A 27,651-nucleotide genomic window follows, 5' to 3' on the forward strand; every position below is an offset into this window, starting at 1 on the left:
AAAACATCGCATTTACCTTATATCGTTTCTACCTTAAGAGCGAGGTACCTATAGATGCGACGCTTAAGCGCCATCCCTTTTCAAGGCTAGTACATTCAGCAAGTGAGTTCCTACTAATGCGAATTTCCATTGCACTTCGCGTTACTAACTCATCGCAGGTGGCTTTACTCAGCAAATAGCCGCCGAGCAAACCCGACATCAATCTTCTCGGACTTAACGTGAGTTTTTAATTATTATTTTCTTTTTCTTTTCTCTTTTCTCTTGCACTATGTCCTCAAGTACCAGAAAGACGCATGTACATGTTCCACTTGTATTGACAAATTAAGACTTTGAAAAGACTTAAAACATACCACTTTAGGAGTGGTATAAACATCTCAACCAATCACATATAACCAAGTGGACACTGTACTATTTCTTTCTGGCACTTACGGACAAGGTAACTTACATATGTATATAATTTAAACTAACATACATTTGATTAGTATAGCTACCTCTATAAGTTATTGAGGTCTTATCCTCGGTTCCTTTCGACGCTATTGATTGTCCTGAGTAAGTACATTATTCTTCTTATATCGCATGCATTCGAGAATAGGCAACTAATGATGCTTTCTTAGCCATGCCTCCTAAAGCCCGAACTGACCGCAGACCTTGTATCTTGTGGGCCCCAGAGGCTAAGGTATTCTGCGGTGGTGGTGGCATGCTTGATGGCCTTGAGGATCACTATAAGTCGTGGTTTGTATGGAACGTTAGCCGGGAATCTCCCCCTTACGTCGGCTTCACCATCCATTTCCCCCGTCGCGTCGACGGCGTGTATCAGTACTATGCCCGAGGTGCTGATAGACCGTCTGATGCTCACAACATCTTTTTCGGCGCTCATCCCGGAAAGGTAGACCTTGTCTTCGCAGAAATCGCGCCCGACTCGGAAGCCCTTCCCGAAGAGCTGCGAGGTAAAGTGGATCTACCATGGCTCGACATAACCATGAAGCTTCACGACGACGCTGATTTGATCTGTGAAGGCTGGCCGTGGCCTTTTGAGGGCCGTGACCAAGCTGCTGACGCTGCCTTCCATCATCACGGACCCGTTGATGGCGCGCCGATCACCCTCTCGCAAATGCAACAATTGCGGACCTGGTCCTTCCTCGTGAAGGGGGCCGGAAACGAGAAGTACATCAGCGCCGCTCGTGATTCTGTCTTGGACTTTGAATTTTACTATCCATTTGGAAGCAAGTAAGTGGCTAATCAATATTTTACCTTATATTTTATGCTAATGTTTCTGTCTTAATCTAGATTTCATTGGGATATGGAGCGATACGCCGAGACCATCCCCAACTTCCGCGCAGAGAAGCAGTTGAAGAAGGTTTATGTGCATGCCTCTTTGAACAATGCGCTTACTTGCTTTACTCAGAGCGTTGTTCAAGATGTCTTCCCCTTGCTTGAGTATGCAGGGAATATTTGTGGTATGGAAGTGCAGGCTGGCTTCATGATTCCCCGGAACCTGTCTTCCTCAAACGAAGCTGGCACCAAGTCAGACGTGATGGAGGAGTCGGAGGTAGTAGAGGAGTACGAGGTTATTGCCGAGTTAACTCCCGAAGTCCTTGTGAGTCTATGATACCATTTAACCACAACTGATATTCGAGCTAATAAATAATCTATAGGCATTTAAAGAAGCCTTGCGCATCCTAACACGGCATGGTCACGCCTTGAAGATCTTCTTTCAGCCACCTCAGCTTGTCGATGGTGAGGTTATTGAAGATGAAAACTTCTGGGAGGGTACCATAGAGGGAATGGATTTCACAAACGGCCGCCTCACGTTCCGCGCGTGTCGTCCCACCGATCCCGAAAACCCACAATACAGGATGCATGAACAGGTTGTGAATGTCATACAGGAATCTAAGATCTGGGATCGGGATGACCGGATCAACTAGGAGAAGATCTGGGTGCTTTTTGATTCATCAATCGCTGTGGCAAAACGACGAGTTAATGCGGTCAATGAGTTGGCTAAACGCGGGTCTTTAGGTGCAATCTTAAAATATTTTGACGATGCACCTGAAGTACTTGAAGAGCTTTTTCTTGAAGTGCTCGAAAAGCCCGAAAGGCCCGGAAACCAGATTCATAAAGCTGATGAGATGAAGAAGTTGATTCGCCGACGCCTCCAAGGCGAGATCCTTCAAGGTGCCTCTCTTACCTCGCTCTTGCCGGACTTTTCGCATACTACGGAGACTCTAGGTCCGTCTAGCTGGGATGAACTTCTCGCACGTCCTGACCTCCAACAAGGTTCTGAGTATAATTCTCACCTACCCGGGTTCTCTCTTCAGCCTCGCGGTACTCCTGGTCAAGGCAAGGAAGTTTCTCCTGCGTTCAATGCCATGGGTGCCTTTTATAAGGAGAAATGGAAGAATCCAGATCTGGTGGAGATAATCCTTAGACCCATCAGAGAGGATCTTCCTAAGTTCAAGGAGGCCCTTTCCAACGTCCCGCTGAGCGTATTGCCTATTATCGGCTTCCCGGGATCTAGCAAGACAAATATGCTTGCTACGATTCTAAACATGTGCTTGCAGGACCCAGAACATGACAGAATCATGGCATGTGCCCCGACTCATGCTGCTGTTGGCAATTTAGTCGAGCGTATAGTACGGCTGAATACAGAAGCAGTTGACTGTTACAACAAGTTTTCGCGAGGTTCTCGGTGTTCTTACGCAACCATTGTCCATGCCACCAACCCAGATGTGAATGACACAGCATTTATTAACATGGTTCGGTCTGGTAGTGATGACACTTCTATTTGGGAACCCTTGAAATCGGACACTACTCGCCGATGGTTCTACGAGAACTCGCTGTGCGATTGGGCGTTGAAGGTAGTCCGCTACAAGACCTGGGCTCTCGACCGTGATGATAGCGCAGCCCTACATGAACTCCGCTCGCGCCTTCAGGCGGATGATAAGTGGACCATGTTCCTCTCTTGGGTAGCAGGAGAGACGAAATGGGAGGCACTAATGGAGGACTCAAACGAGAAGAGGGAAGCCTGGGAGGAAGAGTTCGGAGAGGAGCCTGAGGCTACACGACCCCCCGAGCCACTATCACCGAAGGACTTCGTAAGGAAATTGATGGAGGAGGTTTGCCTAGCATCAGACATAGTCGCTGCTACAACTCATGGAAGTAGGGATAATCCCGTGGAAAAATTCAACCGCGGCGTAGCTAAGATGACTGCATTAGATGAGGCTGGTGGCATAGGTATTGCCGAGGCATGCATCCCCTGGATTGATGGCCGGCCTATTGTGATGGCAGGTGATCCTCGACAGCTCTCCCCTACGGTCAGGACTTCGCTATTGCGCATCGACGGGAGATATGCGAACATGTTCGCACAGATGGGCAAGATTTCTATTCTAGAGCAACTTCAATTAGTAGGTTGGCCATGCCTTGTCATCAACCGTCAACGTCGCATGGTTGTCGGTGGATTTGATTTAGTCCACGAGTTGTTTTACAAGGACATTGTCGATTTCTTATACGACCAAGACCTCTGCGCCATTTACAAGCACCCGATTGCTATATTGATGGAGCACTGGATTGAGAAATTTGGTCTTAAACCAAACTTCGACAAGCTCTGGCCTGTGTTCTTCCATTGTGAGAATACTTCTTGTAATGTCGATGGTTTTGGATCATCATACAATCCCGATCAAGCAGCACATACTGGCAAGCTCATTTCCGACGCCATAGCAGGCAAATTCACGACTGCAGACAGCTTCGTCGTCATTGTTCCATATTATGCGATGAAGAAGTATATGCAGGAGAAATGGAAGTCGGACCCCGTACTCTCGACCATTCCCATCACCACCACAGATTCCTTCCAAGGTGGTGAGAGTAGCATCACGGTATTCGTTATGACTCGTACAAACAACCCGGGATTTCTCAAGGATGCCCAGCGCCAATGTGTAGCCTTCAGCAGACATCGAGATGCACTTTGGGTTGTGGGAGACAAAGATATATGCGGTAGTTTAGATGCTCCGTATGAATCCGCTAAGCAGAAAACTACCAATCCCGAATATGGTGAAGATGGAGCAGAAACTATATACATGGGCAAGACACTTCGACAGGCGCTGGAGTGGTTTCGCGATCGCGATCGCATTGTGCATCTAAAGAGATTATAATAAATACCACCCTCTCGGGATAATAACAATGATATGCATTGGTGAGATGGTGTGTAAGAGATTTTTGTAGTCTTAATTAAGTTTACAATTCCTATATTGTGATATAGCAGTGTAATCATCATCAATATAGATGACAGTGCTTTATTTGCTACAAAACTACCTCTTAGCTAGTGAGCAATTAGAAAAACCTTTACGTTTTTCACTCGATTATTTATGCTTAATTGAAGCTCTACTCTCATGATAAACACCTCAGGAACGACATTTCTAGTATAAGCGCATAGTTTCTTGCTACTTTTTATCTACAAGGCCACTACCTATACAAGGCCTAGGGTTTACGCCTATCTTACTACGTTGCTGTACTTCTCTTGTACCCTACCATTCTCAGTTTAATCTTAGGTGTGTTTCAATTTTCTAGTATTTACACCTCGTGAGAGATACTTTGAGCTTGCTAAAGCTTGGTAATACTTAAATGGACCTCAAATATGTCTCGAATAAATAAACACTCCTTTTAGCTCCTACACTGTTATCTCGTAGAAAGTTGGCCGAGTAAAAAGCAAGTACAATCTTTTGTCAGGGTATAAGTAGGTAGGGGTATCTATCTACTATATAAGAAGCCTCGCAAGACGATAGAAGTCCAGGCGTTACTAGATCAATAGAATATAATACTTAGTCTGCCTATTTTAGACAATTACTCTATATATAAAATTAATCAATAGATATCAATCTTCTTGCAAAATCCTCCTCAACCGCAAACAGGATTTTTAATCGGTATGGTCAAGGTAAAACCTGCCACTCTTGCTCCCGAGAACGAGTTGCCCAGGAGAGCAAAGGTGCATTGTCCCATGGGTCAAGTTCAATCGACCCTCCACTCGCCCTACAGTATATACCAGGTGGCCGCTTGGGCGAATAATATAGCGTAAAGATAATTCGCTAAGTGTCAAGAGTTGATCGTAGTCATTGTAGTAAACTTAAGAGTAAGCGCAGATGCGAAATTTGTTAAGTTCGTAGAGGAAATACGTGTAAAATCAAACGCCATGATATACTTCGGCGTGCTGTAGACTTGTAGATTTCGGCAGAATCGCATACCGCATTCACCAGTCGTGGATAGGTGGTCATTTAGATCACGCATGCGTACTAGTAACACGTCCCCAATTATTAAAAATGTTAGGTAGGTACCTATGCTTAGAGGAATTCGAGGACTTCCTGGCTTATAAGACTTGTATGGTAATAGATGCCTAGCAGAGCTGAGAGCTGAGATACTCCATACGATAACGCCCACTCACCTTCCCGAGCATAAGATAGCTTCCATATAGGTACCTATTTTTGCTAGTTACATATACTTACCTGGGTATATAGGTACCTTGTAAATGTTTAAGATTGGTGAAGTTACACTCTTTCGGTGATCCCTGACAGCGAAGTGAAGTCCAAGGTAACACTGTTTAAAAGGCAAGCGCAGCTTTGGCTGACTGCCCTTTTTGTAGCTCTTGTCACAAACATTCGCAAAAAGGTACCTAGGTACCTATGTATCACAGCCTTCGCACTGGCCTCTTGAGGGCCAGTGCAAGCTGAGATTAGGAAGGAGAGAACAACTGGTGACAACCCTGTAACAGTTAATTACATCGTAACTAGTTAATATTTAAGCAGAGCCACTCCCGTCAATATTTTTCTTCCTGTCCTCAATTATGTCAACACCTCTAAAATATTCAAACATACCACATTAAGAATAGTGCAATTAACTCTATCAACCCAAGTTAAGCAATAATACCTGTCTCTCTCTCAATTCAAGGTCAGGATTCTCTATTCATTTCAACATTATACAACCCTCCTAACAAATCATCCACGAAGTCATCCAGCAACACCGACATAAGACTTAAATAAAGCATATTCGTACCCCAACAATTCAAACTACTTTCCTAATACTACCGAACTCTACCCAAGGAAGCTTCACCAAAGCGGAGGTGCTTGATGAATATGAAGTAGTCGCTACCTTGATCAAGGAAATCCTTGTGAGCTTTTTAGATCATGTTCATATGTAGAATATGAATCTAAGCTAATCAATAATACTAGGGATTTCGCGATACTTTACGTATCATAACAAGGCCTAGATCGAGACTAAAGATTGTCTTCCAGCCGCTAAGTTCCTCCATGGGAGAAACCCTTCGCATAGCGTTGGAGTTTCGTGATCGAGATCGCATTGTGCATCTGACCCCTGAAAAGATCGGAGTGGATACCGCCCTCTCGGGAGATGGTGACAACGACACATGGGGAGATGATGACAATGCTATATGGGCAGATGGTGCCAACGGCACAGGGACGGATGGTGGTAATGAGGGTCGGGGTTGTGAAGTTATTTATGACGCTGATACGGAGTGGTGAGATGATGGATCTCTATAGTCTCAATTAATGCCTAGTCTTCTTACTGCTTTCCATTCAGGAGATCACTCTATGGATTGTACAAAAACCTGAGGTTTGCGTCTATCTTGTTGGATTCCCACCGCACTTATTGTCAGGATTCTAGATGAGACATCTAGAACAAAGAACATGTTTAGTATATAGACATAGAACCTTTTAGGTAGTTAGAGTTCCTTACGGAACAACGAAGTTGTTTCCATGCTGTTTAGTTCCACCTCGTAACACTTATTTTATACCCAAACATTCCCAGCTTAACCTTAAGTTCTAAATTTCTAGGATTTGTAACTTGTAAAAGATGATAGGTACTGTGGGAAGGTGCAATGAAATGAGGGAATATATAAGATTCCCACTATTGAAATTAGAATAGAAGAATCTTTACAATACAACATCACTTTACCTATCATTCCACAATATTTATAAAAACTTAATAGTTTTTCGAATAACCCTTAAATATGTCTTGAATAAGTAAATGTTCCTTTTAGTATGCTATTATTTAGTGAAATATTAGCTAAGTAAACCGCGAGCCAGAAATGATCCTGTAGCCTCCCCTTCCCCTGAGCCTTGGCCCTCCCCAGCCTAGCCTTACGCCTTACTTAGCCAAATCTACCAGGCCTACCTACACTACCTACCTATGTAGGTATGTAGCCTTACCACCTCTTTCTATGCGGGGTTATACGCCTTGTACCTGCCAGATAGCTGTTGTATGACTATAATCTAGATACCTCTTGTTTATATGGCCTACTACCCGCTCAGCAGTATAAGCATATCAGTTTCCTGGGAATATTGTGAAATGTGTTCCACGTTGGTACCCATGCTGGAAACTTGTCGGCTCGGTTGCCATGAAAAACATATCTTAGGAAAAAATAGAGTTTAGGTCTGACTTATTGAGCTGTGTGCTTGCCCTGGTACGGAATAGTAGTCCGCAAGTGAAGCCAGTGGAGTAGGAAAAAAATTGGCAAAAAAATTAGCAAAAAAATTTGAAGCTCACTTTGATTAAGCGTGTCATCCTTAGTGCAGGGGCCATGCTAATCTTCTCCTATAAAATCTCGTTAGCATTATTGTTGGTCTGAAATGCAGTATTAAGGGTACGTACTGTATCGTTTCAAATTGACCAAATGCCCGAAGGCGAAAATTTATGCTATGCTAGCTCGAAGCTTCGCTTTGGGGTCTATGATAGAATGGATTGACAAGTGGTATTGGGCCAGGGGAATCTTCCAGCCTTTAAATATTGGAAGGGTTCGAAAAAGCAGCAATGGCACAATTCCTATGAATAACACAGCATAGGGAATAATAAAGTTGTAGGCTTGGGAACTTGGGATAGACATACGAAGAAAAATACAAAGCAATATGTAGTCACCCAGAAACACACTGAGAAAGCCCTAGGTGATTTGTCATATAGCAGAGAACCCCCTATTTTAACTTAGGTTAATTATCCGCAATAAGGGGGTTATGGCTATCGACAACCCTAAGAGACTTGATGAAACGAGTGACTTGATACTACTGCTTTTCCAAACGACATATGGCCTCAGGTCTACTTGGCTTCGATCCGCATAAATAATAGTTCGATGAATAAAGATATTGTGTTTATAAAACTTTTTGAATAAAGCTAGCTGTGCTATTATGGTCTAATTCTAGACACATAACTTTTGCTTCCCATTTCTCTTTTATGCTGTTGAGTTTTCTTTCTTAATCCTCTTCGGATTATTTGTCTTGAGTCCACTAGCAGGTTGTGCTACTATGAAACCTGTAATATATATATATATGCCTTCATTTTTATGCCACTACAGAGTTTTCAAGAATAAGAAAGTTGAACGATTGAGATGGTAGCTAGGCATGTGAAAAAAATGAAACTGATGCGTTCGCCTTGCCTAGCACACGTGCCAATGCCTTTTATATAGTTATTGTAAGAGGTAGTCTACCACTAAATAATTATACTACTTGCTTCGAAGAGAGGCGAGTATCATTGCTCCTCATTCTGAGCATAGATAAAATTCGCCGCTACGCGCTCATCAGCATCTCTGGTCTCCATAGGATGATTTAGGATCGGACTGCTAAGATACTCACCAACAGGTTTGAGACCGTTCTTTCCTGCCCAATCCCTCACGCCGTGTCTCGCTTTCCCTGTGCCCCAGTGCTTTCTGTCATCCGGTTTGGTTAGATGAAGCGGGTCTGTAGTGCCGTTCGCGGGAGCGAATAATAGAAACACGTATCTGTGCTTTCCAGTCTTGGGTGGCGGGCCAGGAGGCTTGTACGGTATAACATCTTTTAAGCTAGATAAACGGAGAGCAGCAGGCTTCGATGATGAGATATCCACCCCCGTGGCGATGAAGTGACAGAATTCAGACCACTCCGGGTTATCGCGAGATGGAGCGTCTGGATCAGTAATGATGATTGTGTAGGTCACGCTGGAGCGCTGCTCAGCCGACGACGATGAGGAGTGGCTCTGGCGTATTGTGATGGTGGGTTCGTCTTGAACATCATCCACCTTCACGGTATTCCCTAGCTCCGTACGTTCTCCCGACGGCCATTCCGCGTCAAGAAGAAACGAAGGGAGGAATTTGTCAATGACTATCATTGGTTAGCTATATATCAGATCTGTAAGTAGAGACTTGCCTGTTGGAAAGATCTCTGCCTTTTTCAACCTGGTATTTACTCTGTCAGTTAGGTCCTACGTTGAATGCTATTGGTATGCTGAGATGCACATACTCATGCTGGACCTTGTATACGTCGGAATCCAGCTGATGCTGCTCAGATGTAGAAATGACGATCTGCTCGGTAGGTTGGTGTTTACCGGTCACGGTTAAAGCTTCTAATAAGAAAAAGATGATCCATGTGGGTAAATAAACTAACATCTTCTTAGGTTTTGATATTAATTTTTATTTTATTAGTACTAAACTTATTAGAGTTCTGGGTTTTGAAGACATCTCTCTGACACTTTTAATATTGGAAGTGATGTTACTCCGTCCCCGCATTACATTGTCGTGATGTCACCTAACCTACCTGGGTAGGTATAAAGTGACGATCCTTGTAATTACTATTAGAATGGTTAATATTATTTATTTTGATTTCAAAAGACTTTGATAGGACTAGAGACTTATTGTTTAGATTTAGCATCCGTAAGACTATAGTGGTTATGCCTAAACTATCATCGGCCGAGACCGTAATTAGTGAACCTTGGGGGGGAGATGTTGATGTTATTTCATTAGATACTTGACGCGAGTAAAATTCCAGAATATCGTATCATATAGTTTTGTTAATAGGTACGTACATAGTGTATAACATAGATTTACGAATATATTTAGAAATTATAAGAGATAAGAAGTTTTCATAAATTGAAAAGTTTAACTTTAGAGTATTAGGTATCATGTGCCTCTTTAGTATTTATACATTCGTTACCTGCATAGGTATTTGGGTATGCATATATAGGTACGTACCTAATGTACATCCAGACTCTTTCAATCTTGTGGCTTGGCCCCCTCTTTTTTGGTGGGCTGCGGCGCGTAAGTGAGATCCACATGCCATTCTGCTTGCAGGTTATCAATTCTGGGTGTACAGTTGCGTCGCGTAAAATAGACTTGAGGTGCAAACTCCCAAATCGCGCCTAGAAATTTATTCCCCCAAATTACGTGCCTACCAAAGCTATGTACATATAATCAACTTCACCTCACGTCACTCTATTAATTGCCGAATGTAGCTGTGCGTTTTTCCAAACGTCAACAATACCTACGACGTATCCTGCCCAACTTATTTTTAGGTACTGGCCATAATTAAACTCTACTTTTCTCATAGCAATGAAATATCTCATTCTATCTGTACCTATGTTTAACTTCCCTTAACCCTAATTCTATCTGCCCTCTTCTCGCCTGCCCACGACACTGACCACATCGACCACACCGACCACACCGACCAACTTCCAATTTATTTCTAAGCCCGCTTAAACTTCCTTCGTTGAATTCCCTGCGCATTTGTTAGCCGAATATATCTCGGCCATCAAAAATCACCTACGATACACTTATCGTCATGGTTTCATCAAGGAAGCGCGCCTTGCGCGATGCCGAACCAGAAGCTGAGGCGCAAGGCCCCCCCAAGGAGCTATCTTTACTTCATCGCATTAGAAATACTTGGCAATTTGCCAACCTGTTCCAGTGGATATACTTATTTGGCAAGGTCGTGAAGATAGACGATAATCTCGAGATAGATGTATGTGCTCCTTGCTATCCTTAATCTCAACTGATAGTTCCTATCAGGATCTTTAATATCGATCCGTAGCGCTAACACTCTGTCGTGATAGGATCTAGAGACCGAGTTCCTGAAACCCCGTTCGACCGTTCTAATTAACATTGGCCTTGCCCTACTCAAGTTTGTATCGTCGCATCGCGGCTTAACGTATGTCCCTTCGCAGTATACGTTTCCAAAAAGTTGTATTATTGACTCGTCTCCAAGACCGGATCTCTTCGACGAATATACGCGGCGGCAATATGTTGCTAAGGCCGCCGATCGAAATCCGTTTGGTACCGCGGACACACCCGCCAAGTTCGATGACTTCGATGCTCTCACAAAGGTTCGTCGGTCGCATAGTAGACAATCATACAATACTAAGAGTTTCTACTGCAGATCAAAATATTGCAGCAGCTTACCCAATGGGTGATGCTACATCCCGAAAGAATCCGAGAAAAGATGGATGAACAGAAGCCAAGCGATCAAACAGAATGGGTACGGATCTCCCCCGAGATCTTCTGATGAATATGCGCTAATATTATATCAGAGAATTGAACCCTCTGGCTGGGATAGCGACGATCGCATTTATTATATCCTAGACGATAACCGAATATACCGCATGACAGAAGCCCCGCTGACCCCTACGCCCTGGAAACCCAAGAAGAATACTAAAAAGGCCAAAGCAGCAGCAAGAGCTGCCAAACGACGACGCGTATCAAGATCCGCAGCGCAAAACGGCGGCGATGATGATGATGGCTCTGCTTCCGACGCGGATCAACCTGTCGAACCGGAGGATGACGGTCTGGGGGGTGCGAAGTGGGAGTGCATTGCAGCGAGCCTCACAGAAGTACAGGAATTCCTTAATACTATTCGAAAGACCCGTGACGACAATGAAAAAGTCCTAAGGAGTACTATTGAGAACCACCTTCTACCTATTTTAGAGAAGCAAGAAGAATCTCGGAAGCGGAAAGCTCTGCAGAGGGAGAAGGAGCTACTTAATCTCGAAAAGATGGCACATGCCAAACGTTCAAGCCGCCTCGCCAACAAGGCCGAACAACAACGATTAGAGCAGCAGGTTAAAGAAGAGGAACAGAAACGCCGGGCAGAAGAGATGACGGCTCGAAAGGAGCAACAAAAACGTATAAAAATGGAGAAAGAGCGCGATAACCGCATGATGTCTCGGGAGCAACGACTTCGAGAACGGGAGGACCGACGGCGACTGCACGAAGAAGAACTAGCACAACTGTCTGAGGATAGTAGAAACCTAAGCGCTGGGACCGGTCGTTTATCAGAGAGACGGTTGAAAGCGGAGATCGAGAAGAACAGGCAAGCCCTGCAGGAGCTTGAGGAGGAAGAGGATGACTGGATTTTTGACTGTGTCTGTGGCGTCTACGGTCAGGTCGATGATGGCACACACAGTATTGCATGCGAGAGATGCAATGTTTGGCTGCATAGCAAATGCGTTGGCATCAGCGAGGAAGAAGCCGATCGCGATGATTTTCATTTTATTTGCAAGAGCTGCCGCCGAAAGAGTTCAACGCCAAAGTCTGCTACGGTCATCAAGTTAAAGGTTAATCAACAAGATGCTTCATCTTCATCTCCTATCACAAAGTCGGACGGTTCGCCTACTCCAGACCGTGCTCGACTCACCCAACGCTCTGGCATTGCAGTCGAGATACCGGCAAGGCTTAATAATACGCAGCTCACCACTCAGCCACTGATCCCTATAAAGCAGGGAGGTCAACCTAATGCTCCTCCTCCATCTTCACCCTTCACTAATGGTGATGGGCTTCATCCATTTTCTTCACCGCACCCAAATTTATCGCCTCCGGAGCAGTCGCCTAATAAAGCAAGGGCCTATTCAACCATGTTCAATGCGTCACCAACCTCTGGAAGCCGTTCCGGGGATGTAAGGGTGCCACAAAAGGGTGTGTTCCGCGTGTCACCAAAAGCTAACGGCGTACCTCAATCCGCACAGTCGAACAATCTCCCGCCTCATGCAGATGCCTCTATACCTCCCGTGGCCGCCAGATCTGATTCGCCTTTGAAGCAGCCTTTTGATGCCGCAAGCAGCAGCCTTCCAGTTCTTTCGCCACCATCTGTATCATTTTCCGCTTTAGCACGCCCTTCGAGCAGTGATGTCAACGCTCAACAGACAGTGCTTTCTACTCCACAGCTTAAGAAGTTTGACCAGGCAGGAGCACGGCTTGACGCAACACCTAGTCTACCACCGATCCAAAATGGGATCTCGCCTCTAAAACGCTCGCCGCCTCCACACCAGCAATCAGGCAATGGCTTATTTTCGACCCCAGCACATTCGATTCTCCCTCCAGTGACGGCCTTATCTCCTTCACCTTCACAGCAAATACTGACACCTCCTGTCAAACCTTCCGACCCTATACGGCCGGCATCGCATACGCCAGGTGGGATCACTAGGGATGAATAGTCAGAAACGCCTTGGGATAATGGCTTAGTTGGGCAGCCAACTAGACTGTTACAGGTCACCGAGAGTAGACTAATCTGTCATGTAGTCTAGAGACTGGTCATATTTTCAGCGCAATTTCTTTGGCACTGTAAGTTCGACTACGTCCTAATTGAGATGGGATACAGATCTCATATATGCGCCTAATTATGGCATTGATATTAGGCAGTTTTCTTTAGCATACGGGTGTAAAGATGGATAAGTTTAGGTGTTCCCGTAACGTCAATCTCTTCCCCGTGGAATGGGAAAGGGATGCATCCGCAAACCCGTTGGAAGCATGTAGGAGTAAGGATTTCCGATTGGTTTAGATAGTTGATGCATTTTACGGCGTAGGAGACAGGTAAACCAAGCCTGAAATGTAAACTAGAAGGGAAACGTTATAATACGTTATTTTTGCATGCATTGACGCACAACTGGTGCCGGCGGTTTTGTAGTGCAACATTCAGGAGAATAGGTAGGTACAGAATCCAATAATTCAAAAATGGCCGTGAGATATTATATTATGAGGGACCCATTTTAAAGATTCTTAGCAAATGCATATGTACATACATGTAGTCGGTAGCAGCCGTGCGTACATGCATCTATTTAGGTACCTCTTAGGTAATGTACTTCCTACATGTATGTTAGGTAGGTTAGGTACCTGGTTAGGTCACGACGCCTTACCGCTCATTGGAAGCCTCTTTCCCTACGGGCAGTACCTAATTTCTTCTTACGGGTCGGTCCTTTTCTAAATCGTCATATTAATAAAACAATATGTAAATTTATCACTATTCATATCAATTAACATCCTGCTGCAATATTTACATCTCCTACGCAAGGTACTAGGTACCTAAGGTAAACGAACCATTCATCATACCAATAATAGACATATCACTTTCACTTCAGTGTATCATTCTATTTCATCTCCCCATATACTTCTTACTTGTCATCTTTTATCATAGCATTTCTCATCTTAATGTCTAAAGCAAAGCTCTCCCAGTGGTAGACAACTACACCGACTCCACGTTTCTCTCCTCGGTAAGCTGCAGATTGCATACATAGATGCACAGCAGTTCGCAGCCCGGGCGGGTCTGGGCATCCTACTGGACAGGGCATATTTTCCAGAGCCTAGGATGAGCTGACCTATCCTGCATCTGTCAATGCTTAGGGGGAAGCCTAACTTAATCAACCTTAGACTTCTGGTAGCTATTATTGGGTAATGCGCCATGCCGTCGAAGTTGAGCTGTCACACAAGTCCCGAATGTTCGCACGAACTGTTGGTCAGAGCGCTGAGACAGAATATGAGCAGACCGGTGCATGAAGAAATGCAATTAGCAATGCAAAAGCGAGTTAGTTGAATGGTGCGCACATATTTGTATGCTTCCAAGTGCCATTAGTCAAGCAAGCAAGCGAACGAACAACGCAACACGATGAAGTCATATACGCTTGATACCAGTATTACCAGCATTAAATTAAGTATTATAATATGAAGATGTTGAAGGTGAGGGGATAGGTCAACTAGGTTCTTTCTAACGGTTTCATTGTTATAACTCTACACATCCGGGTTATGAGCAAGACAGTACATAGCAAGGGAGAAAAAAAAGAGACCCGGGAAGAGCTAACTGCGTGATGACCTCAAAGACAGACCCCGAGTCCAAAAAAGACGAAAGAAAAGAAGATAATACAAGCCGGTCTTTCAAGAAAGTGGCTGGCTAGTATATATGTATGGACGCATACGCGATGCTGCACAGTAGCATCCTTCCACCATGATGCCCATCCATTTCTTACATACTTCTCTTCGAAGAAAGATGATTATGTCTCCTTAAGCCATGAGTATTTCTTTTCTCTTAATATTCTCTCAATACGACTGAAACCACTGCTTTTACTAAAACAATTTACCTTCCTATCCGTCAACATAATTGTACGTCAATTTTTAGTTGTTGGGCTTTCCCCCTTTTAGCACTACTGGGGTCGAGGTTCAAACAGTCTGCAGAGCTAGTGTAAATACCCGTCGTACGGTACAGGGATGCGGCTGCAAACAAAATGCCCAGGCACGATCTGATCTGCCAGCCATACAGCTATACAGCCATACAGCCATACATGCTCATCACTAGGGAAGGACAGCACTAGCAGCATATTAATACTGCAGTTAACATCCATATTGCAGATTGACGGGTCTAATCAACAGCCAGTAGGTTCTTCTTGCTTGGCTACGGAGCTGATGCCGAGATTAGCCCACCCCCAAGATAAAGGGGTTGGCCTATAGAGCTATGAAGACACTACATGTTGAGAGCTCGGAGATATTCTCTTTACTCTACTCCCTCTCTAGTGCAGCTACTAAGACCTATTTAGTGGTTAGTAGTAATGCGTCATGGTTATCTTGACCGGCTGCTTGTACGCCGCGATCTGGCTAGGCAAAAGGGTGAAGAGGGGAAGAAAGAATCCAGCTCCAGTCTGTCTGCATTGGGTTAATTTCTTCAGCAAATTCTCAAAGGAATGTTGGAGTATCCGCGCCACTGGAGAATTTAGCTGTAGGAGACACGTTTTCGGGACCTATACAGGAACCAACATTCCAGTCCCTCACATCGGCCAAGAGTAGCTACGACGGTACCCAGTGATGGTGACCCTTCAGAAATCCTTGTTAAAACACTACCAAAAGCAACTTGTAGTGGGCAACTAGATGATATTTCCCCCTGGTCGTATTGAAGATGTGGCAAAAAAAAAAAAATCTAGGTTGCTCGGGAATCAAGTTCATTCAACTCCCCGGTCCCTCATGCAGCACATCTCATGCAATCTTGCATGTAGTCTATTAGCCCAGGATCTGCGGCCATCGGTATCATGTGGGTACAAAATGCTATCTCTTTTTTTTTGCATATGTCTTACCCTAGTGGGCAATAGTTGAGTGGGAGTCCATCGCTATCGGCGTTAACAGGTGTAAGAGCATACGTGAAAGCGAGAAAGGGAGAGAGAACTAGGTATAGGCTACATTTCATCTACTCTAGAAATCATGACACTAACAATACCAGTTGCTTACTCTCTCGCTCTCTACCGGCCCGGAATGTTCGGTGCCCAACATAAGTACAGTTCCTAGATTCTCTCCCTTTTGCCCCCGAACACGGCTAGGGCTATCATAGCTCCGTAAGTGATCTAGAGTAATTTTCTAGGCCAGCACACGTTGTACAATGCCTCGCATTTTTCCCTCTTGCTTTCCGAAAGCGGTAATGCGCAACCTTGCGGCCGCATTCTACCTTCCGAAGAAAGCCGCCATACAAATAACTATAGCCCCAGGAATATGGCTTTGAAAGGGAAGTTTAGAAAGATGTTTCTTTTTGTTGTTGCTTGTTACCTATCGCTGCTTTTCGTCGTTCGTGCTGGGTCAACAAAGGCGGCATCTAGCAGTAGTTCTCTATCTGGTCCTTTTCACCTATCCATCTATACATGCAGCAGCTTCTTGTCGTACTATACAACTTGTTGGGTTGATGGGGATAGGGAAGGATGCTTATACAGTCGGCCGACAATAATTGATAACTTCACATATTCGATACTCAGATCAATTTCCACGCGCCCCATCGATTTTTCTGGCTCAAGGAACCAGTCACATCGTTAGCCAGCCTTACGGAGATACTAGTTCCTGTTACTTCTGCGGCACGTGGGTAGCTGAAATTCCTTTGGCGAGGGAGTGGAAACAAAGAAATAAAGGAAGCTCGTGCGGACCATAGGCCGGGGAGGTTGCATCAATCAGTAACTCGTTGTGCCTACCTATTGCACTGTACCCACTAAGAAAGGGGCGTGAACTCATCAATCAATCACATAATTCACCCCTCGGAGAGGAGAGAAGCCTTACACATATCTCTCTATCCCAAGACTCTGGTTCAGCTTCTACCATCGGTCTTCCAGATTTAACAACGAGACAAAGTGAGGAAGCACGCACATATAAGCAATATCGGGAGAAAAGAGAAGCCTCGTCGCGGCGCTGCTAAAGCAAGGATATTACAGACAGACCAACATTCTATTAGGCAGATATCATGCAATAGGTACGTTCTTCTAAGTCTCTATGCTTCGTCTTTCTCCCCTCTCCTGCTCACATGACCGAATGCGGCTGCATGCCCCCTTCCCTTGCAGTGTCACGACCAGAGACAAACCTGGTTTCTGATAGATCTATGCCTGCGGCTGCAGGCTACACTGGCACCAAGCCGGGTAGCCTATGTTGTCTGGACGCACACATTGCTTCTCCAGTTGCAGAAAAAAGATACAGCTTAATAGCCCATATGTGGCGGAGCAGGAAGGCAATGTGGGCGACTAGAATTGAAGACTTACTCACCCATTCACAGACCGAGAAAGTCCAGATGAAAGCTCCGGCACCTCTGTAGTTGGAACAACCTCAAAAGTGGTAACCCGAACCGGTTGCCCGATACATCTTCGATATTCTTCCAGGATATCTGAATCAATAAGATACTGATTTCTACTTTTGAGACGTCTTCTTCCTTGCCTCCTTGCTGTATATGTCTCTCTCGACCATACTCACACTATTTGATCTCATCCGCGGCCTTATCACGCCCGCCGCGCTCTAAGTTGAGGCGTTCCCAGGTAGCTACGAACCAACTATCAGAGACATACCCGAATAGACAAGTTAGAGACTGGCTGCCAATCTACGTCACGGTAGATCTGGTGGAGACCATACACAGGCACGGAGACGCTGTGTACTAGTACCTCCTTGTACCTACATTCATCTCATCGATCTATCTAGTTCGCAACTCATATCCAAAAGATAATCGCCGTAATCATCAGTACTCCATCCAAGTTGAGGGGCTTGGGGTATTGGTGGGTGAATATAATATTCATTACTCACCAACCTTTTATCTGGTAATAGTTAAGCGAGAGTCTGGCCGCTTGTTGGCTATTCGCTAAGAGGAAGGAATAGAACCGGCAGCTTATTGACAAGAAGACATCCTCTAGTTTCCTTTGCACGTAGGCGTACGTTGTCTCTGTCCTTACTCAGGGGAAACCCGGCGGCTCTCTAAAAGTGGCCTCCTTATTCATCTTCAATCTTTATGGTTATCCGTCTTCCCTCAATATTTACTACAGTTTCTCCCTGTCCGCCTCAGACCATTTTCAACGACCTACTCCCGCTTGTCGCATAATAGTGCAGTAGAAAACAACCTATGACATGGAGAAATCCGGTCCGTCATCGCCAGCACCCTCAAACAATAACAATCCCCCTTCCTCTACAACCGCCGACGACGTCCTACAAAATCAATTCCAACAACTTATCCAGCATAATGCGACAGCGGCGTCTGTTGAGGTGCACAAGCAGATAAACTCAAAACCACCCTCACGATATTCAAGCCCGGTTCCGGCTCAAGCACAGCAGCAGCAGCAGATGGTCATGCCTATATACGACCACGCCACTACGTACAGTAGCGGATATCAGCAGCAGAATTATCAGATGGAGCCAAGCCCGTATCCTCAATTGCCCGATACAGGCTCGTCGTTGGTATGTTATTATTAGAAATAAAGGATATTGAACAACTTCAATAGACGAACAATCAACTTGATTTCCTTTTGTCCTTTATTGTTCATCTTCGTTAGAGATTAATCTTTACTAATGTCTTCCTATAAAAGACACCCCACAATGCTTATAGCACTCCTGCGACTTCACCACCAACACCTTTACAAACAGACAGTATTAGAACAAGAAGCGGCCGAGCTATAAACCGGACGCGAGAAGGGACACCGATGATGAATTCTCGAGGGCTCAAAAGGCAATCACCAATGTCTGGGGGAGAAGGCACAGGCGCAGGCGCCAAGAAGAAGAAGAAGACCAAGGGGCAGTCAGATGAGCCACCAGTGGTACTGGACGCGCCTCTGAGTATACTAGTAAAAGATATTACCACAGTGCAGGACACTAATATCGAAGACTACGTAAACCGAGGCGCGGAGGTGCGGCAAAGGGAGGTAAGGGAATCGAAAGATGGCAAGGTGAAGCGTCCGATGAACGCATTTATGCTTTATCGGAAGTCTTACCAAAATCGAGCCAAGGAATGGAGAAAGCATGATAACCACCAGGTTATCTCACGGATCTGCGGTGCGAGCTGGGCTATGGAGCCATCGTCTCTGAAAGAGCAGTTCGACTCCTATTCCAAGATCGAACGGGCAAATCATGGCATTGCTTTTCCTGATTATAAGTTCGCGCCAGCTAAGGCTAAGAACAGGAAATCCGGCAGTAGAAGTACTACCGTCAATGAGTCGGAAGACGATGGATCTGACCTGGAAGGTTACCACTGGGATACCGCTCCGCCGTCGAGAAGTTCCTCAAGACCGCTATACGATCCAGATGGTGAATACCAACCACCAGGAACGAGAACAAGGTATCAGCCGTATCAGTCACCAGTCATGAATCACCAACGACTGCCACATCCAGCACACCCGTCTTCGTTTCATCACTCGAACCCGGGCAAGCCTCGGCCAATCGAGTACGGGATTGGGCTTGGACCAGGCCAGTACTATCAGCAGACGAGCGACTACATGCGCCCGACTTACCCACATCATATGTCGCCATACGGCAACCAAATTCCCTTTGTAGAGAATGTCTACATGAACAAGGCGAACTCACCCGTGGGGTCATACCATAGCTCCCCTGTTGACCACTACGGAAATATGATGGGATCCGCGTACCCGCCACCACCTCATCCGCACCAGCGCATGAGCGAGCACCCTATAGACCCGTCACTCATGGGCCAACAAGGTAGCGAGCACTTCGACGCGCTAGGTATCCTCGGACTAGGGAGCCAAGGTGAGGGACTCCAACCTCACTACACGCTAGACCAGGGAAATCTGAGCGGACACGTAAGCGAAGAGCAGCACCATCAGCAGTTCGAACAGGCTTTCCATCATCCTAACCACACTGTGGCTGAGGAACGACCATCGTGGCACGACGACGTACCGAAGCTGGCAGAGGGCGAGTGGGAGACACTAGCCGCGGGCACCGACTTCGACATCGACGGCATTCTGGGGACGACGGAAAGCCCTGGGAGTTAATCTCCCCGAACAGATGTAAAGATTAAAGGCGGAGATGATAGATAGAGTAAGAAACAAGTAAAACCAAACAAAAGGATCGGGAATTAGAACGCGAAATATCTTGCGTTCGGAGTTGGGAGTAGACACACACTTTTATGTATTTAAATTTGACCTTCTTTCTTTTCTCTCTCTCTCATCCTGTTTTTCCCATCGGCGCTTTTTGTGCCTTGGCTTACTTGTACGTTTCTCCACACGCTTGTGTGTGTTGTGTTTACGTGTTGTTTGTTTGCCTGTTTGGTTACATGTGTGTGTGTCGGTGTGTCGGGGCATCCGCGCTCAGAGCAGTAGTTTGGCGGCGTCATCATCGTTTCGTGGACATAGACTTGGGCGGCTTGGCTGAAGAAGCGGTGGTGATGATGATGATGATACCCCCCTCCCCCTTTTCCCTCCCACCCGTGGCCTGGAAGTTGTGCGGAGATCTAGAATGGATGAACATCAAGTCAGATTAAGTTTGTTAGTCAGATAGACAGACAGACATACAGACAGACAGAAATAAGCCGCATCAGAATTTGTTTTTGGGGGGGATTTTGCAAGACGGCTGCGTGCTTTTTTAGTAGTTTGGAGTAAGGAGGATGGACTTTGAGGATTCAGATTAGTAGAATGAAATGATAAATTACTGCATAAATGCACCTAACCTATGTGAGGATAGCTACCTACTTAGTTAAGCCGTGATTGTTTTCGTTGCTTGAGTTAGAAGTTAGGAATAGAAACGAGAATATTCTTCGGGAGTTAAGAATTGTCAGATATAAATATCTGTCCGACATATATAAAATGTAATAGAATAAAATCTATTACCAAATAACCTTTTAGTGGTGTAGCGGTATGTTGACAAGAATTTGTTTTATAGGACAGAGGGATGGATGATCATATATATCAAGCCATTCCGCTTCATCTCTTTTGTTCCCGCCCATACATATATGAATAAGAGAATCTACGTGGCTCTCTATTTAACATCGTCCACCCCTCCATTAGCCGCACCTTTTCATTGTGCAAGCGAAATACAGAACCCAAGTCAATAATAAAACGATCGAGCCCCCCGTCTCCCGCGCGGGGACAAAGGAATGTTTTAGCCTTCAACTTACAGGAGCTTTCCGCAGGGCCGCGGGGCCTTGAAAGGGATTAATATCCGTCGAAACAGACAGAACTATATACCGCGCGGGATGGCAATAAAGAATTTTTTGGATGAGGGTAAGGGATGTGGTTTATTCGTTTTCTAATATATTACAGCTCATCCTTGGGTCTTTCTTCGCTATTAGAGGATGGGGGGCCAGTATGCTCTTCTACTTCTACTTCTACTTCCATCACGCGCTTCTTTGGATTAGGGGGTTCGTCATCGTTGCGCTCCCTTAACACGGTTTCTTCCTTTTCTTGTCCTTCTTCCTGTGTATCATTTTCTGCTTCCGCTCCGGGGGCTTTTTCTGCCTCCACCGTTTCGTTATTAATAATTCTATCGACTTCCTCCATGATAGCTTCTGTACTCTCGCGTGACAGCTCCGATTGATAACTGACTTGCGCCGTCTGGACCTCCTCGTTATTCATGTATACCTGCGGCGACCTGGATTGTGTTGTAGACGCGTCGAGGTCGGGATTTGATACTTGTGCGTTTCGCCGGGAGACCGTATTCGACACGCCAACTGCGCCTTTAAACATGAGCTTCAAGGGGAGCCAGACGAGCCACCATGTCGGACCCCAGAGCAGACGTCGGAATATTAACCACCCGATGGTGACTACTAATATATAAAAAGCCGACTGCAAATACCAAGTATCAGTCTTCTGGCTCTTGAGCAGCGTACCAAGTAGCGCTCTCGAATTCGACAGCATGGTATCCAGACTCGAGTAATTCTCGGACAGCTGCGACAGCGCGGCCGTCGACTCCTTCAGTGCATTATGTGCGAAGTCGCTCTTGGATAGCTCGGCGGCCATCATATCGTGGGTCCTGCGCATCGACTCCGTCACATCGCTGCTAGCGCTGAGCATCTGTTCCTCTTTGGACATCTCGGCGCGGGCGCGGGGTTTCCGTCGGCTGGGCGGTAGTAACGTAGTTGATTCCGGGGGTAGGGGGGACGAGGCGCCGGATCGTGGACTCGAAAAGGAGGCGTAGAGAAGCTCGCGCTCTTGGCGCTGGGCTAGTTGTAGGTTGCGCTTCGCCGAGACTTGGGCTTTCCTAAAAGCCTTTCGACAGCTATAAAGGAGTTAGATTAAGTACCTAGATAATTTCATAAATATAACTTGTATATATTTCCCCTTACGTACTTTTGCAACTCCTCCTCAAGCCGTGTTGCGCCGTCTTTCAGTCTATCTTTGTCATGTTGTAAACTGCTCCCTGGCTTTCCTGGGTGGATATCTATTATTTCCTCGTGCAGCAACTCGAGCTCCTCCTCCTGTTCGCGTAGTATCTGGTTAATTTCGGAGCTGAGTTCAGACCCGACATTGTCGTCGTCGTTTGCGCCGAGGGGCACAGAACCTGGTTGAAACTTGAAGTTTGCTAGTCGGTCGATCAGCACCTTGAGCTGGTTAGTCGCATCTTGTAGGAGCGCAAGACGGTCTTGTAGATCGGTAAATCGTTTCTCTAGAGCTTCGTGAGACATGTTGTTGTTGGTTGAATAAACCGAGCCTCAGCTCTTTATAGGGGTATTTTCGTGGCCTTGTTCATAAAGGCGAAGTGTGGATTTGTGAGACCTGTAGGTTAATAGGTAAGGGTTTACTTATACGGAATTATTTATTGTTAACGGTGACGTTGCAGGTTCCGTTGCAGGTTCCATTGAATTGGAAGCTTTAAATGTGGCTAGTATAAGTGATGCACGGCCACATCCCCTGCATTCTATCCCGTCCATCTTTCCGTCATCCCCGCTCATTCATCCCACCTTATCAGCACCAGCCACATCTTGAATTACAGGCTCCAGAAAATCTTCGGAAGCTTTATCGTACGTCGTGAATCTCTTATACTAGTACCGAAGGGACGAGCCAATTCGATGCACATGTGAGCTATCCAAGTTAAATACACTTCAACGATTAAGCTATAGTTATATATACTAATAAATATCTAATACGTAAAAGTAGACAACCGGCACAATGATCACGCGCTTCATCACCGAGGTGAACACCAAGTTCAACCCCTTCTCCATACGCTCGCGGGCCACGAGGCTATTCCTCAGCGTCCTCCCTCCCAATGCGCGACAGAACGGTATGCAGATAAACACAACTATCTTACCGCGAACATCTACTATACCAGCTACCCTAAAGGTCAAATTCAGTACGTCTAGTTCCAACGACAGCTTTAGGCGTTTATTATTCGGGTTGTGCTAACAATACTTCCTTAAGAGGATGGGAAGGAGATGACCTTGGATGGCGAGCAGTTGGGTATCAAGGGCATAATCGAAGAAGTCGATAGACATTCGCGAGCCTTACAAAAACAGTCAGACTTAACAGATGGTTAATGGAACAAAGTTATTCTTATAATTTATCCCTCGACTTTATAAGCATTGACTGGCGTTTTCGTTTTGCTCGGATTATTAGCGCGGAGCACCCCCCCTAATTGAACGGGTATATATCATTGCACAAGAATATGTCACTGCATTTATCGTCTATGAAATCGCAAACATGTCAGGGCAACGAACGAGAGCGGATTGGGTAAATTCGATGCCCATTTTACGAATGACCATTTATTCATCTTAAGCCAGCACATGAGGTCGAAGCATGTCAGACAGATATGCTACCAAACGGAGCCCCTTTAAGATTCAAGCCCATCAGCACGCCAAACTTTTCTCTACCGGACCCAAGGATATCCAGCCTACGCGGCAGCACCGCTGATGAAAAACCACTTGTCAATCGAGCTGTCAATCTTTTCGGGCGCGAGTTCCTCATTGGGGGGTAGGGGAGGTAGCTGCTCAGGTCCGACGCGGCTAGGTGAGTGGGACACGGTCAGATTGGTCGTAGAGATGCCGCCGGGCTGCGTCTTGCCGGTGATCAATCGTTCCCAAGCCTCACCGCATTCGCGAATGACATCTAGGGCGTAACTACGTGTTTCGTTAGCAGTGAATCCGGTATAAAAATAGGGGTAACACTCACGCCTTGTTCTTGCATTCACCGGTGAAGGCGAACTGGTTCTCGGGCTTTCCATCGGGGATCTTGTAGATACGGAACCACTCATTGGTAGCACGGAGGAGGCCGGGGAGGTGTCGCTCAACATCCTCGACATCGTTTAGCTTAGAAGCCAAGGGGTCGTTAATGTCGACAACGATGACCTTCCAGTCGGTCTCTTCCTCGTCGAGCAGAGCCATAACACCGAGGACCTTGACCTGCTTGACCTGACCTACGTAGCCAACCAGCTCGCCGATCTCGCAGACGTCGAGTGGGTCATTGTCACCCTTAGCCTTGGTTTCCGGGTGAATCGAGTTGGGATCTTCCCAGGTCTATGTAAGGTACACACGGTCTTAGTAGGTATATCAAGCAAACACGCAAGAGATACACAACGACGTGGAATGTATTACCTGAGGGAAAGCACCGTAGTTCCAGAGGTATCCCTTGTGGGGGAAGCAGTTGCGGACATATCGTAGCTTGCCCTTCTTGATGTCCTGCTTAATGGGGTTCAGGAGTTCGTCCTTGGAAATCTAATAAAAGGAAGGCCCTAATTAGTAAAACTAGCTGCGCCAATATGCCGGAGCTACTCTGGCATAGTGCATACCTCAAGCTTGGCATTGGTCCATCGGGGAATCTCAACGATCATATTCAGAACGGTCTGCTCCGCGTTGGCAAAGAGAGGAATGTCGTGGAAAGGAGAGACGGGAACGCCATCCTTCTCGATGTAAACTCGGTGCTCCAAGGTATTGGGAGCACCGACCTTACGGACGCCATAAGACGAAGCCATTGCAGACGAAGATGCTGAATTACCCGAGTTCTGACCGACGGTTGATGAAGTAGAGCCCTTAAGGTGTTGGGCGAGTTGAGTAGTACGACGAGACGCAATCTTGGAGGTTGGGTTTTTAGGAGTTGAAGAAATAGGAGAAAGTTCGATATGTGGATTTGGGTTTAGATGGCGAAAGTTAGATTTAGTAGTTTTAGTAGTTTTAGTTAGGGGCAAGTGGTCAGAGGCGGCAGAAGAAGGAGGGGGAGGGGTCGAAGACGTGTTGCTGCAGTGGACCGCCAGCTTGGTCGAAGGGATGACGTGATTGGCCTGATAATTTCGTTGTATTACTAGTCGTTCAAGTAGTAACCGTTTGTGTGGATAACGTGGATAACGTGGATAATGATAAGTGAGCAATCTTTTTTCTAAAGAAAAAACTTGCTGGCCAACTCTTGGTAATAACATGCGGGATAGCCTTATTAAAAACAAAAGAAAAAAAGGCAAAATTGAAAGGGATGAGGGTTAAAAAGGGGTTAGATAAATTATAGAATGACCATGAATAAACAATAAAATCAGTTGGCTATTATCCACAAGACGAGCCGAACTTGGCCGTTTTCCTTTTTACCGCTTCTTTACCGTGGTTGCTTAAACAAGTACACGATTAGATTAACCTAGGTCAACATTTTACTCTTGTCTTCTACATATGAATATCCCCGAAAGACTTACTATGCGAGCCACAAATTTAGTTCGGGTCAAGTGTGGCTCGAACACGGAGTTTATTGCCCAATTAGGGCCAATTAGGGATGTCTTACTAGCCACAACTCCCCGCCGGTCGCATCTCAATTCTGATACCTAATGTACTGATAGTTTGTCTAATAAACCTACGTCATCCTAGCTTCGACGTAACAATATGTAAACAGTCTGTTCTAGACTGCTTCTTATGCAAACATGTGCATCGCTTGTTTAAGAAACATAAAATTTTAATTACGAGCGGACACATACCTAATATGAGAATTGAGCTGTCACCACCAGTCAACTACCTAATTCTTGAAGGTAAACCAATACTTCGTGAATAGTTGATTCCGTATAAACCTCGTCGAGATATGACACGTAAATCCGTATGCTACCATCCGAGCAAACATTGCCAACACATTTCCGAAATAGAAGAGTAGATTTCTATGGCTTTCGGGGTAGAAATTGACTTACATAACTCGAGTCTCCAGACTCTAAGAGGATATTGCTAAGGACCTCTACACCTTGGTTAATCAAAGCTATTGTTAGATCCCCGGATTACCAAGACACTTATAATAAAGGGTCTCTGACTATATCAGGAGCTTGGTTTGAGCTATGTCGATAGGTAGCTCCCTATACTGAAGCATAGCTAGCTGTGTTCTCACTTGCATACTACTCGCATCCTCACACATGACCTTCCAGTGTTCGGCCAACTAGAAAGCCACAACCCGAAACCCGAAGTCTTAGTGAATAGATCGATCCCGTGTTGTTAGTAATGGTATAAGAATGGATGCCGTTTTAGCGATTGAATTTTGGCCTGGCCGGTGCCAAGTCGACTCTTCCTCGTGTAGATATCATATAGCAACAAGTCGTGGATAGTGTTTTCTAACCTGGAATGAGGTTTAAAAAATCGATTTCCGGACGATAACATGTTATAACTTAGGTGGCGCTAGGTCGGTTTCTTCCCGAAATTAGCTGTCATGGCTCACTCCGTCACATGTCATCGGGTACTCGCAGAACCGGGCCACAGCAATAAATGTACTGCCTACAGGTAAGTAGGTAGCATCTGGTTCGAGAAACTTTCCGGGTCCTTGCTGACTTGAAATGACGCTGCATCGAGACTGTTGCCTCCCCAGTTACGTTGGATTGCATATGCTTTCTCAGTGTTAGGGTGCGCTAGAAAAACCAGGACACGTTCATGTCAAGCTCATCTTCTCAAGTAAACCAAGCTATTTCTAGGATTAGTTATCAGCAGAATTTAGCCCGGACGTAGTAGGAATACTTACTTCGCATAAGATCTAAGTAGCCATAAGACTCTTATCGGCTTGGATGCGGCAGTAATGTTACGATATCTATTCGTGAAAACTATTCGAGCTCCCCAGCGTCGAGACAAATATCATACTCAAACCTTTCTCGACTGGATGAAAATAGGGTTGAAAATCTAGCTACCATGTGTGATGGTATTGTCGGAATAGATCTCCACGCGAGTAAAAGGGAAAATACAGCTCCGAGGACAATGCCTTCGGATGACGAGAACTAGTCGCTTACCGGACTGATCATGCCATCCTTTCAAGATGGATGAACATGGTCATGGTTGACCGTACTTACTCACTCACAGTGCGTCGCTCTCAGAGCTCGTCGGCGACTACTAGTACTCAAGGGCTAGGTCTGCTTCCCCAGTCCAATTTCCACTCGGAAATATCTGCACACACCAGCAGGAGGATTGGGAGGATGTAGGAAAAGGTCAAGAGTTTAGCAGAACG

General features: G+C 45.6%; 7 protein-coding genes across 8 annotated transcripts; 4 read left to right on the top strand and 3 right to left on the bottom strand.

The window, feature by feature from the left end:
* Positions 1–616: 616 nt before the first annotated feature.
* Positions 617–4,145, top strand: GL218_03904 (uncharacterized protein; the record flags this gene model as incomplete). Its single annotated transcript, XM_033580484.1, has 4 exons — positions 617–1,227; positions 1,288–1,597; positions 1,656–1,871; positions 1,926–4,145. The coding sequence occupies 4 exons, from the start codon at positions 617–619 to the stop codon at positions 4,143–4,145; spliced, it is 3,357 nt and encodes a 1,118-aa protein (XP_033436324.1).
* Positions 4,146–8,517: 4,372 nt separating this feature from the next.
* GL218_03905 (Carboxypeptidase Y inhibitor) lies at positions 8,518–9,132 on the bottom strand (the record flags this gene model as incomplete). Its single annotated transcript, XM_033580485.1, has 1 exon — positions 8,518–9,132. One exon carries the CDS (start codon positions 9,130–9,132, stop codon positions 8,518–8,520), a length of 615 nt encoding a protein of 204 aa, XP_033436805.1.
* Positions 9,133–10,577: 1,445 nt separating this feature from the next.
* GL218_03906 (uncharacterized protein) lies at positions 10,578–13,221 on the top strand (the record flags this gene model as incomplete). Of its 2 annotated transcripts, XM_033580487.1 has the most annotated exons (5): positions 10,578–10,757; positions 10,849–10,943; positions 11,001–11,118; positions 11,172–11,270; positions 11,323–13,221. In XM_033580487.1, the coding sequence occupies 5 exons, from the start codon at positions 10,578–10,580 to the stop codon at positions 13,219–13,221; spliced, it is 2,391 nt and encodes a 796-aa protein (XP_033436334.1). The 2 variants fall into 2 exon arrangements, with proteins under 2 accessions (XP_033436334.1, XP_033436335.1); XM_033580486.1 differs by having other exon boundaries at positions 10,849–11,118.
* Positions 13,222–19,008: 5,787 nt separating this feature from the next.
* GL218_03907 (putative hmg box protein) lies at positions 19,009–20,274 on the top strand (the record flags this gene model as incomplete). Its single annotated transcript, XM_033580488.1, has 1 exon — positions 19,009–20,274. The coding sequence occupies one exon, from the start codon at positions 19,009–19,011 to the stop codon at positions 20,272–20,274; it is 1,266 nt and encodes a 421-aa protein (XP_033436336.1).
* A 1,260-nt stretch (positions 20,275–21,534) lies between these two features.
* GL218_03908 (putative sec20 domain-containing protein) lies at positions 21,535–22,901 on the bottom strand (the record flags this gene model as incomplete). Its single annotated transcript, XM_033580489.1, has 2 exons — positions 21,535–22,495; positions 22,567–22,901. The coding sequence occupies 2 exons, from the start codon at positions 22,899–22,901 to the stop codon at positions 21,535–21,537; spliced, it is 1,296 nt and encodes a 431-aa protein (XP_033436641.1).
* Positions 22,902–23,385: 484 nt separating this feature from the next.
* Positions 23,386–23,750, top strand: GL218_03909 (54S ribosomal protein L44, mitochondrial; the record flags this gene model as incomplete). The annotated part of the gene is made up of 2 exons (XM_033580490.1): positions 23,386–23,566; positions 23,635–23,750. 2 exons carry the CDS (start codon positions 23,386–23,388, stop codon positions 23,748–23,750), a joined length of 297 nt encoding a protein of 98 aa, XP_033436642.1.
* A 353-nt stretch (positions 23,751–24,103) lies between these two features.
* GL218_03910 (Inorganic pyrophosphatase) lies at positions 24,104–27,448 on the bottom strand (the record flags this gene model as incomplete). Its single annotated transcript, XM_033580491.1, has 5 exons — positions 24,104–24,329; positions 24,382–24,725; positions 24,804–24,923; positions 24,998–25,210; positions 27,437–27,448. 5 exons carry the CDS (start codon positions 27,446–27,448, stop codon positions 24,104–24,106), a joined length of 915 nt encoding a protein of 304 aa, XP_033436150.1.
* Positions 27,449–27,651: the final 203 nt, after the last annotated feature.

The sequence above is a fragment of the Daldinia childiae genome (assembly GCF_008694065.1).
Source record: "Daldinia childiae strain JS-1345 chromosome Unknown Scaffold3, whole genome shotgun sequence".
In the NCBI taxonomy this organism is placed as follows: domain Eukaryota; kingdom Fungi; phylum Ascomycota; class Sordariomycetes; order Xylariales; family Hypoxylaceae; genus Daldinia; species Daldinia childiae.